Source organism: Gavia stellata, chromosome 15, assembly GCF_030936135.1.
Source record: "Gavia stellata isolate bGavSte3 chromosome 15, bGavSte3.hap2, whole genome shotgun sequence".
Classification (NCBI taxonomy): Eukaryota; Metazoa; Chordata; class Aves; order Gaviiformes; family Gaviidae; genus Gavia; species Gavia stellata.
Window position 1 is genome coordinate 18926205 of NC_082608.1, and position 12648 is coordinate 18938852.

At 37.7% G+C, this 12648-nt stretch overlaps 1 protein-coding gene across 2 annotated transcripts in view; it reads left to right on the forward strand.

Annotated features, from left to right (window-relative positions):
- Nucleotides 1–12648, forward strand: part of CDH13 (cadherin 13) — a 535620-nt gene that overhangs the window by 194917 nt on the left and 328055 nt on the right. For both annotated transcript variants that reach the window (XM_059824681.1, XM_059824680.1), the window contains exon 4: nt 11281–11397. In XM_059824681.1, the coding sequence (XP_059680664.1) occupies nt 11281–11397 (117 nt within the window). The remainder of the gene's footprint in view (nt 1–11280; nt 11398–12648) is intronic.

Genomic DNA, 12648 nt, shown 5'->3' on the forward strand with positions numbered 1-12648 from the left:
ATGTATTTGTTCACAGATTTCAAGGTCTGTTAATGGACAGTTTGTAAACTGAAACAGGGCCAAAAATGTCTCAAATTATGAATGCTGCAATTTATTAACCTGCCTCTATTAGATAAGTTCAGAAAAATAAAGCTATTTTAAGCTAAGATACTGTGCTTCACTCCACTCTGAAATGGTTAGGCAAAAGCAACCAGAACCTTAAGCACTAAGCTGATAGTTTAATTCTGTTGCAGTGCTACATTCAAATACCAATGAGAATGGTGCAAAGAAAGTGGAATAACGCAGAGTATAGAATGAATTTTCTTACGTTCCTTGGAAATTCTCCACTTCATAGACGCAACATGCTGTGCATAATCTGATATACACAATGGGTCTTTGGTCACATTTTGAAGCAGAACATTTGTACTTGGCATGTGTGACGAGAACTGAAGAATTAATCTTACGAATTCATAATGCCATTTAAATACAGTCCAGTTGAGAATCTTCTGGGGCTAACTGCATGATGGATAATTATGAGGAGTAGAGAGATTTTGCTGATTTAGCTCAAGCTGTGAGAACTCAGGTTTTTAATTCTAGAATTCTCCTGTTTAAATTCCAGTGTGTCAGTAAAGGCAGCAGACATCACAGGTCTGACTTTAATGACTTCAGTGACTTTGGGAGCAAGACAATGTGTATAGATAAAAATAAAACTTATCTGGCAGAACTGAACAAATATGAACAAAAAAGTAAGTGGAAACTAAGGGGTGGATACCCGGTTTTGGTTGGAGCTCGGGTCTTTTGAATGCATTTGAATGTATTGCTTCTTTCTCAGAAAGACACTGGATTAGAAATCATGAGGCCGAAGTCGAGTTTTCAGATCTGTGGGGTGTAAGTGCTAAAATAATGCGATTCACTGGAAAGTCTCTGGAAGCAATTATTACAACAATACTGAATCTGTATCTTTTCTATCCCTTGTGAAGGCTTTGACTGCTGGACTATTGGTCCCTATTCAGTCACTCCATTGTAGTCAATAAGGAGCTATGGAGTGCTCCAACACTGCTCTGACAGTTTTGAGGGTGTTATTTCTTTTTAATAATCTTGGATGCTGCTTCCCACTGACCGGAAACCCAGAATACGTAGCCCATGGCCGATGTTACAAAAGCAAGGCAGTAGGAGTAGCGGTGGAGTTGCTGAACAGATGGCATGCAGGCTGGGAGTAAGGTTGGATCTGTCTTCTCTTGGCCAGAAAACTTGAATAAAACCTGTTTACTTGGTGTTTGTGTAGGTGGTGACTGTTCTTATCCCATGGAGACACTTAGTTAAAAGTCAACAGGTGTGAAGGAGGGAATGTAAATATTTCTGTGCTACTATGGCTGCAGGTTGTCAGGGCAAAATGCTCAGATCCAAACATATGAATTTTAATGATATGCAGTATTGAACTATCAATGTCACATTTCATGTATTGTAAAGCTGTACTCAACTTCAGTTTCAGCAGTTGTAATCGGGGAAAAAAACCCCTTCAAACCATCATAAACTGTAATTCCTGCCATTTTAGGCTCTTTTTCCTGAAGTATGTGGCAATTAATATTGTTAGCAGCTTGATGTTAGAGCTCATGAATCACAGCAATTAATTTGCTCCTGATTCCTGACAGGTACACTCTTTGAATTTCCTGAATTAGACTTAATTGCCAGCATACGATTAAGGAGAAATGTGAGAATCCACGGAGATCTCCAAGCCTATATCTGCATGTCCATCTTGCATGTTTCACTTTTTTTTGGGAAATGTTCTGCAAAAAAGCTGAGCTTTGATTTCTCACCCCAAAATAGATATGGCAAAGCCAAAGCAATGTTGTTTTTTCGAACTAGCATATTTTACAAGTTGTCTAGAAGTTGGATCTAGAAGTAAAATTTGAGTGAATGACTGATTTTTTTTTTTTTTTTGTCTTGGTAGTCATACTTTTTAAAAAATTGTTTTATTGCATGTGAATTTTTAGATACCTCTCATCTAAGAACATCACCTGGGTACTCTCTTCTTCAGTAATACTATGTGGGTCTTTGAGACATTCCAGACTAATGAAAGGTTTAGAACTAAGGGGCATTGTCTTGTGGATTTAATTGGGTCACTAGGGTGGGAACAAATAACACGGGACATGTTCAGGTCTTGTATTTTCATCTTTGACAAATGCAGTCAAAGTCCAGTACCAACTCCAGTACCATTCAGGTGGTAATAAGAAGCTGTCCACAAGACACTACAACACTGTCTCTTTATTTGTATCACAGAATAGAATTAAGTTTCTGGAATCAGTTACTGTCTGTTAATTTGTTTGGACTGAAGAGTAAAAATACAGCCCAAATTGTGAAGTGGATTAATACAGTACGATTTCAGCTCTTTGGTCTCAGTTAATGCCTGTTAATTAATTTGTTCTGAGTAGCTGGACCAAGCAGTGAAGTGGATTAATGCACTAGCATTTCAGCTCTTTCGACCAAATTTCAAATCTAGCTTGGTGAATGAGGAGTTTTGCCGTAGCCTCGATCTAAGTGGGCATTTTGTCTTCATCACAGACTACCACTTCATTTGTCAGTCTGGCAGCTCCTGTATAGGAAAGCACAAGAATGCTGGCTCTGTAGAGCATCATGCTTGCATAGTCGAGTCTGACAGAATATATCCAGACTCTTCTGTTGTGCAGATCTATGATCTAAACATAACACATTCCTGCTTTGCAGTCTTAAGAAACATAGTATTTTTGCTAGGAGTCAATACAGCCCTAATCTAATGGAAAGGAGGAAGGAAGTTGTGCAGGCGCTTGACTGCAACATTACATGCAAGGTTGTACCAGCAGTAATGGAAAGAAAAGTTTTGAAACTCCCTCCCAGTTAAAATGTCCTTGATTACTGCAACAAGAAATCAGACTCTTAATAAAAAGGGTCTTGTTTTTCAGCATAGGTAACTGGCGAATTTTTTGCAATACCTATGACCAGGTTTCCTCTATATGATCTGTGCTGTGCAGAGTGTGATTCATCTGGGTGTGCCCAACTGACTGCACATGCACAGTTCAGGTTGCCAGAATGTGCAGGGTAGGGTTGTAGGACATATGGTCAGTGTCTGCATTGTGAATTTTTTTCTGTGTTTTGTGAAATCTCAGGCCAAAGGCTGAATTCCTTATTTACCGCCCCCCCCCCCCCGAGAATTTTATGGGACAGGAAAATAATGTGTTTTTCTGGACAGTCAGGATTAGTGATCAATTGTGAAAGAAGGAAGAAATAATGTTTAATGTGTGTATCTGTCCAACGTGACATGAATTAATTCTCCTTTTAAATAGACCAGCTTTTATTTAAAGTGAGAAACAATGACCTGGAAGCTTTGGAACCCATGGGTCTGCTGGTAGCTTAACAAGGGGCTTCTCTTTCTGCTGTACTGCTTCTTGAATTGCTGCTTATAACCACACGCACCGAGTTTAAAAACCCACTATTGTGATTTGACAGAATTTATACATTCTTTGAACTGGCTCGGGTGGCTGTGCACTGGGAAAATGGTAGGGGAGGGGAGAAGGGGGTCCTGGATATGTTGTGGTGGTATTTCACCAGCTCTAGACTGATCTATGGCATGTACAAATCTATTTGCTGCAGTACTTTATGCATGTCATGTCAGCTTCCAATGAGAAAGTCAGGGGTTAAAATATCTCATTATGAGGAATTGCTGTTACTCTTGTCTTGAATAAGTTGAAGGACCTGTACCAGAAGCATTCCCAAATCTACCAGGATTTCAGAAATTTTAACACTGGATGTGCTTTTAGTGGGGGGAATGGAACTGGTTATCTGGTAAAGATGGGTGAAATAGGGAAGCTTTGGAGTGGTAATGCCAAGATGGGTGTTGCTCAAAAAAACCCCCTAAGAGTAGGAAAAAACCCCAGGTATTTCTAGAAACAAAAAATGCAAATTTGAGATTACTTCAGTTTGGGTGGAGTTCTATCATCAATGTTCAAGGGAAACAAATTCAAAATGAATGTTAAAGAGTGAATGATTTCCAAAGAAAAACAAGATTTGCAGAATTACACTGAGACGTGGAGCAAGAGAAAGTGAGGAGTTACTTGAGAACGCAGGAGGCGCACAGGAAAAACAGAAGGATCGTGCAGAGTTTAGAAAAGAATAGCAAGGTAAACAATCAATGTTCGAAATTAGATGAGGGGTTGTTTTGTTGAGGGAATGGAGATGATGAAGAAATTAAGGGATAGCAAGGAATATGTGGCAATAGAACTTTAAAAAAGTTGTTGGGGAGCAGGACTGAGAAGCTTTTAATTGTAATCACAGCTTGAAGCCTTGAAAGGGGTAGGAATAAGTGTGTGTTATGCATCCATTCAGACATGGGACTGAGTGTGCAGCCACCAGAGCTATTAAACAGTACCCATGAATTTAACATACTGTATTATTGCTTTAGGGTATCACAAAATTGCTTTTGTGCAACACTCTTATAATGCAATGAATTCCATAGCACTTGAGCAATCCAGAACATGGGTATAAAATGTGTTAGTTTTCTTCCGTATACTTAATAGCTGGCTGCCCTACAGCAAGACATAGAAAGTTGTTTTTCCAAGGTAGGACAACTTCTGCTATGAATAGGATTTATTTTACATAAGAAATAAATTTTCTTTATTAGAAATTGTCCTTATCTTCCAGAAGTGAAACATGGAACAGCTGATTTATGGCTGCTTGTGTTATTCCAAATTTGGAGTTGTCAGTTATCTGCTACTGATCCCACAGATTTTGTGGCTTTATATAGGTTACTGCCCCACCAGAAGGGTTCATCTTTGATTAATTTATCATGTCCTAGAATTGAGATATGTCTTCTGTGTGTTCTTTCTCCTCCTCACTCTGGAAATCAGGGTGTTTTCAACATGTGTGAAGCTTGTTTGGGGGTTAAAGGGAAGCTCTCACATTTTGAGTTCCTGCAACATAAGTGAAGAAAGGAGTCCACTGTGTGGACTCTACGAATATTAAGAGTAAGAAGTTAAGGCTTTGTGTCCATGCTGTGCAATGAATTTTCCATATGGCTTTGGTTAAGTCTCAAAAGAATCAGATTTGTGAAAGGTTTTAATTGCTTCAGAACTCTGCTATGTGTCTAGTACTATTTTCAGTAGCAGTTTGGTATCTAACCCAATGGAAGATGTTGTCATTAAAAGAAAAAAGAAAAACAAAGCCAAAAAAGACTGTTTTCACAGTAAATTTTTATTACAGCACACTTTTCTTAAAGGCTTGTATGCTTTGGCAATTGCATCAGCAAGTGCTTTCCTTATTTACACTACATTTACTTAAGGTGCTGAAGGTTTTGGGACATCTTTAACAATTTTGAATTTTTTTCTGGCATGCTGTAAAAGCAGTCTGGTTTTATTTGCTTTGCAACCAGTGTAAGCACAGTAGAGGTGGGGAGAAGGGTATTTTTAATGGTGATAAGTGGTGTGTTGTTAGTGTATCCTGGTGAAGACAGAGGCATAAGGTCAGCCCCTGTCTTTTTCCTTAAGCCCATATTTGCAATGCTGTTTGACAGATGCAGTCAGTCAGAGCATATTTCGTTGTTTGTGTATAAGGGATACCTCATTATATTTAATGAGCAGTGTGGAACCAATATGAGATTTCCTGAAAGAGGGGGTGATTCACATATGGTTCAAAATGAAAATAACACTCACTAAATGATGACAAGAAAATTCTGAAATGTTAATTTTAAAAAAAGAAAAGGCACTTGGTTGTCATTTCTGTATTATTCTCAGAACAGGTAACTCCAGTGGTTAATGTGTACAAAAGCAAAGTTAATGGCATTTAGTCCATTATCATCTTAGAAAAACTTTTCCCTGATGCAGAATAAGGTAGGTGTGAAGATAAATGAAACTTATACTTGAATAGAAACAGGACTTCTCCATCACAAAAGATACTGCAGAGGTTCAGGGCAATAATGGAATGTATCATTTCACAAAGCAAAAGTTCAGATTTGTCTCCATGATAGTTGACATTTTGTCACATATGCGTTACAAAAACAATTTTGAATAAATTAGCTTCACAATAGTTATGATTTACACGTGACCGAATGATTTGACCAAGAATAAAGTTTTTCCTAATATGTTCTTGACTCCTCTAAAGATAACAGGAACCTCCATCCTATAAAAATACATATAGCACAGTTAGCCAAGCGGCACAGTAGCAAAGCTGTAGTCTGAGATTACCAAGTGTCTACGAAGTTAATGGGTACATCGGTTAGGCAATGTAAGGATCTGCTTCTCTATTTATGTGACAATTATAATGGTAGAAACACCCAGCATAATTAAATCAAGTTCCATCAGCAATTTCCGTTACCCAGATGTTATATCTGACCACGCTTCACGAGCCGGGAAGTTTACGTTCCCTGACATACCTGATTCCCCTTAGCATGCTAGGCATTAGCAGGCATTGAGGACAGGCTACTTGTGAGCAGATGTTTGTGTGTATGCCATTGACCTTTACAATTCTTAATTTTTATTCATTGAGTTAATTATTTGTTTAAACAGTTGTTCTTTAACTTACAAGTAAAGTTCCAGCACATTTCTTAGATTTTCATATTATTAACAACATGAGAAAATATTTTTCTGTTTTGGTACGTTTTAGAAATCATTAACTATTAATACTGCTGATAATAACAATATTCTGATGATAGAAATAACATACATAAAGCAACTAAGTATTACAGCACAATTGTGACATTTCAGCTGAAAATTATATAAAAAAATTGTCTTAAACTGACCTGCATGCAGTTTTAGTTTTTCAGTCTTATGTAGTGATGTTATTTTGTAGGAAGACTGATGTACCACTGAATACCACATCCCATTTGCTATTTCAGAGGAATTTTGCTTGCAACAGGCATCCAATTAATTTTGTTTATTTCTTTGTGTTTGGGACTGACCCTGCTTTATACCATCAAGCTTAGTATATAAAAACAACTAAATGGCAAGAAACCCAACCACTTTTCTGGTCACCATAGTGGATTACAGATTGCCACTCCAGTAATATTTCCAACCCTTATTGTGACAAATTGATATCAGTATTCATCCACCTTATTCCCATGACAAGTTCTAATGAAATTTTCTTCGCCAAGAGTAATGGTGCCTGCTACTGGATAGTGACTAGGCCATTCATTCAAATATTCAAGTACTGCAATGCTCCCAAGAACCCCTGGTAAAAAGAAAGTAAACCAAAACTGAGTTGAGAGTTCTCAAGGGATCTAGGGAAATTGCAACTTGTGTTGCATGGTAGTTTGGGCAGACTGGTATCTTCAGTAAAAGCCTAACCAAAATGCTGGAAAAATGAGGAGCCTGTGTTTATTGCTTGCTTAACGTGAATAGGGAATCAAGCTTTGTTGACAGTGAATCAGCATACTGGGTGCAGAACTATTGCTGTACTGATTCCACATCTAGAAAGTGAATTTAATGAAGTAAAAAATAGGGTGTAAATGCTGGTTATGAAATGGTGGACAGTGAAATGATAGTCAGATTTTGATCAGGTAATCCACTGTCCATGAAAATACCAGCTGAAAGATAGTGATCACAGATGTGATATTGCGGTTAAATAGTAAAAATAAAGAACCTGGTAGGATTTCTCTCCTACCATTTTGGGTTAAAAAAAAAAGTCAATCGGAAAACCAGAATTTTTATTTCTGGTGCACTTTTCTTAGGAAGGCACTTTTTTTTTTTTTTTAAATTTTGCTTGTGGATGGATGTTTCTGGAGTCACACCTTAGGTTTCTGTTTGTTGTACAAAGCAGCAGGCATGGGAGAAGCAGGTGTTAATCATAGTCATTTGCTCTTTGGGTGCTGGTTGAACACCACCCATCTGGGACATGCTCTTCTAGGCTCTCCAGACTGCCAGCTCAAGGCTCCTGGCACTTAAATACTTCTCTGGAGTCATGGCTGCTACAAAGACATGGTAGGTGCTATAGTCTTTGATCAGCTGGTTCCAGCAAAGATGATGAAAAACTTTGTGGGTTTTGCTTGTGTCAAGGGGCAAAAGAAGACTCCTTTTTTAATGCTAGCTTGATATTATAAGAAAATTTGAAGCAAAATTACCAGCTCTATCTGGAGTAATTTCATATCCCTTGTGAGTTGCTTCTTCAAGTAACTAAATAGGTGAATTCAGAAAAATGATTATAGATGCAATATATCCACCCATGAATGGGAATCTTTTCAGTGTTTTGACTGTTGAATCAGATGCTAAGTGCACATGTAATTTCAGATTCTTTGGCTTGTGTCTTATATACTGGTTGAGGATCAAACCATCAGTTGCAGCTGCTTGGCATTAAGCAAAGTGTTCTTTCTTTTTCCCTGTTCTTTACAAATGGGGAAATCATTATGATAACCACAAACAGCACTGAATTATTAAACGTGTTGATGAAGTACTCTTGACCTTTTCTTCCTTTCTGTTTACCTGCATTCTATAGTGATGCTTTTGGCTGCTTGTTTAATCAGTCATGTTGCTGTTAGACACCAGGGGATGATGAGAGAGGAAATCATCATGAAGAAATAGGTGTTTAAAAAACAGCAGTGAGATTTGAAGAATAGAGAGTGTGAAACGTACTCGGAGAACTGCTTACATTTCTGTGCCCAACCTGCTGAAGCTTTCTCCTCCATGCAACAGACCAACTGTGTTTAAAAACAAACAAATAAATAATACTATTTTTCCTTTTCTGTTCCAAAGTACTGCTTGGAAATCTGGACTTGAAGGCCTTAAGTCTTACCACCCTTCTGCTTTCTTTAGAACTTTGCTTCTTTGTATTAATGATTGCAGCATTGACTCATTGAATATAATTTGGCTTTTTCTTTCGTTTGTGGACCTTCTGGGAAAGTGTAAGCATAACCTGTCATAAGAAAGTGATGAATTAATTGCTTACGGGTCTATGACTACCGAAATTGGGAGATCTACATATTGAACAATCTGAAAATTCCTGTTACTTCTGAAACTAGCATAGAAAGAAACATGTAACATTCAAGGTCAGATTGGGTGGGGCTCTGAGCAACCTGATCTGGTTGAAGGAAGTTGTCCCTGCTCATTGCAGGGGGGTTGGACTAGATGACCTTTAAAGGTCCCTTCCAACCAAAACCATCCTATGATTCTATGATACAAAGAGATGTAAATTTAAATAAAGGTCTCGCTTATTTTCAGAGAGCATGTATCTGGGAGTTCTTCCTTACATTTTTATGAGCTGAAGGGCAACCATGAAGGTAGGAGTTAGCACAAGTGAAAATTGTGATCAGTTGAGCACTGCTGCAGCTGAGCTAAAGAACTGGTATTTCCTTTTAGCCATACTGGTAGTCACTTTTACTCTCTTTAAAAATGTCGCAGACACATGCCAGCCAAACTCTGCTGTGTTTATAGTGTAAGTGATTTTGAAAGCTTACTGCTCTGTGCGTTTGCCTTTGGACAGAATTCAGCTCTTTCCTTTTTATTTGACACTTCAGATGTTTTTATCTTGAACTTTCTCATGAATTTTTATTAGGGAAAATTCTTTTGGGAGAGGAATTGAAAGACAAAAATAGGGACCCAAGTGGCCTGCAGACTGAAAGATTAGAGGGAAGTGGCAAAGCCTTTGGGAGAGATGGGAACTCTGTGTCAGGGTGAACCTCAAAAAGCTAGGAAAATTGGCAAAATTGTGAGAAGGGATTCTCTGCATGGTTTCTACTGCTCTTTGACTTTGTCATGTCTGAAGCTGATAGTTGAAGGCTTGAGTTTCTCTTGCTGCTGCTTGTTGTCAAATTTGAAAAATGATGCTAAAGCTAGTAGAGGTAGAGCAGTGTTTTGGTGATGATAGACTCATTACATGGGAGCCACCTGTACAGATGGCAGCAGCAGTCTGTGGAGTTCTTGACTGATGGACATCCAGATCGTGCCACCAAGAAAACTCATTCAGCTTTGCAGTTTTATAAAAATATAGCCTAGGGATGGAGCTCTCCTTCTGTAATAAAGTAACAGCTATCAGAACAACAACATGGATTCCAGAACTGACTGAGAAACCAGTTTCCGGAGTTTCTGCATTGAGAGAGCAAAGTGTTATCTGTAGGATGTAACTACCTTATTGGAATTAGACATTTAATTCAACCTATGATTTCTTTTGTAAAACTATCAAGACAACGTGAATGAATAGTAGTGATCTAAATCTTCTTCAGTTTCACCATTACCAACGCAGTACAAAGTTGTGCGTTGTGGTTTTTGGTTGGTTTTTTTTTTCCTTTTTGGGTCTGTCCCCCATCCTGTCTGTCCCTATCCCCACCCCACACACACCCAAAAAAAGGGGTCTGGATCAAGTGGAGACCTTTGTGAGATGGGGAGAGGCTGGTTTTGGTCTTCATAGTAACTGTCCTTGGAGAAGAGAGTTGCAGAGACTGTAGAAGGAAGCAAAAGAAGGGGGTGTGGTCTCTGGGAAACCGTAGCTCATGCAGAGAGAGCACTGAGAGGATCATAGAGCAGAAGGGGAGGGAAGGCAAAGATGTGACAGAGTTTTCTATGGGCCACCAGAGGCCACTGTGAAGAGTTTGCTGTAGCTTATAAAGTGCTGAATTGCCTGAAGCTCAGCTAGAACTAAATACTCCAGAAAATGCAGCAGGAAAAGTAAGGCTTGTGTATAAACCACTTCTACTTCTGATATAGTAGTGTGAAGTTTTCTCTTAAAAAAAAAAAACCAACAACCAAACACCAACAAAAAAACCCACCAAAAAACACCAACCCAAAACAGAAAAAACCCCTACTAGCTGATATTCTAAGTTATACCTGGGTTTTGCTGTCTATTTTATTCTTAGGTTACAACCTTTTGGTGTTTATTGAGAATTCATTAGCTGAGCACAGCCTCAGCAAATTCACCTGTAAGTTCTGTTTGATTAAAAGCCTGGACTGAAAAGTGACCAAGTATAGATGCAACTTGAGATGTGAAAATTATGTAAGACATTTAAAGTGTGGCTTATTACAGGTCTCATGCAAATATTTGAGGTAAGACAGACCTTGTTTAAGATTTATGATTTAAGCAATCGTCAGGTTAGGATGGTAGACACACTTGCTTGGATTTAAAACTAGTCTACAGGAATAGAAAATGAATATGTCCTTTCCACTGTCACTGTAAAAAGTGGAGTAACCTGACAGATTTAAATAGTTTGATGTGTTATCACTGATTGCTGGGAAATAATACAAAACCTAGAATCTGGTAGTTCATGTTAATTTTGCCTAAAGATACAGGGAATGGAAATAACGACTGAATATTATTTTGAAAGTCTTTGCAATTGGTCTTTTTCTTTTTTAGGAAATCTTTAAGATAGAAGGCAACCTTGGAATTCCAAGACAAAAAAGGGCTATTTTGGCAACTCCGATATTAATTCCTGAAAATCAAAGACCACCATTCCCCAGATCTGTTGGCAAGGTAAGTCAACAAAGAACTGAATCCAATTTTGATATTAAGTAATTGATCTATTTATCTTAAAATTTTGTAATGCCTATCATGTTAGTAGTAATATCCCAGACAAAATTAAGAAACATAAAACTGAACAGAGAAGATTGTTTTACTGTCTATATTGTGTAGACAGATGAAAATGGCTTTGTATTCATGGCAGACTTTAACAGCATACATTCTGGTAAAAAGCATTAATCAGAGACGTATGTTTTCATGCAGCTGCTATCTTCAGTAGAGGTTGCTGCCTACCTGTGTATCTGTATGTTAGACTGGGGCTGAAATCTAGGTCAGGAATGTTATGAAGAATATCTTACTGCATAGTGTGGATTATCTTGTTTCTATTCTCAAGACGTAGAAGGAATTCATAAGGCATTATGAAAATGGTAATTTTCATGGTAAAACCATCTTTTGTTCATTCCTTAGTAAATTTCTAGTGTCCAAAGACAAAATAAGTCTTTGCAGGTGTTTACAGTTTTATTTTTTGTTTGCAAATGTCTGACAAAGAAGTGGAAATTTTTTCTCGTGTCTGCAGGCAACCGGAGAAGAGAGTTCTAACAGGCACTTTTCCAGAACTTCAGATGTACTGCTTTTATATACAAAAATCATTAAAACACCAATAATTGTTCAAATGGCCATTTAGGCATCAGAATTTGTAATTACATTAATATATTTTGCATGTTGGCAGTTTTGAAACAAGAACTGCTATGCATCGCTCTGACTTTAGTAGGTGTGTTAATGACATCACGGCCTATACAGCTGTGGAGTCTGTTCCTAATTCCCACCGATATGATCGCTGGAGCTAAATGCATAGCTCGAGGGCAGAATTTTGCTTTGCGATCAATGTGTAATTTACCCAGCTGGCAGTAACTAATCAGTTACTTTAATAATTAGGAAAGGTTGTTTTCCTATCAGTAAAAAGAAAGAATAATCTTCACAGATTTCATTTTCTCCCCTTTCCCCATCAATAATTTATACTGATCTCATAAATTTCCATAAGTTTTTCTATCTTTCTGAAGTATTTTTGATATGTCCTAAACCTTCTAAAGCCATTTCTGAACTTCTCCCTTCACATTTCAGTGTTTGAGAATTAATGATCAATAGCTAAAGTAAATATTGTTGGTTAATATGTTAGTGATAAATAGTTAATTTTTAAGACTTCTGTTGTGCAATTTTAAAGCAGTGAGAGAATTAAAAAGGTTACTTATACACAGATATATAGTA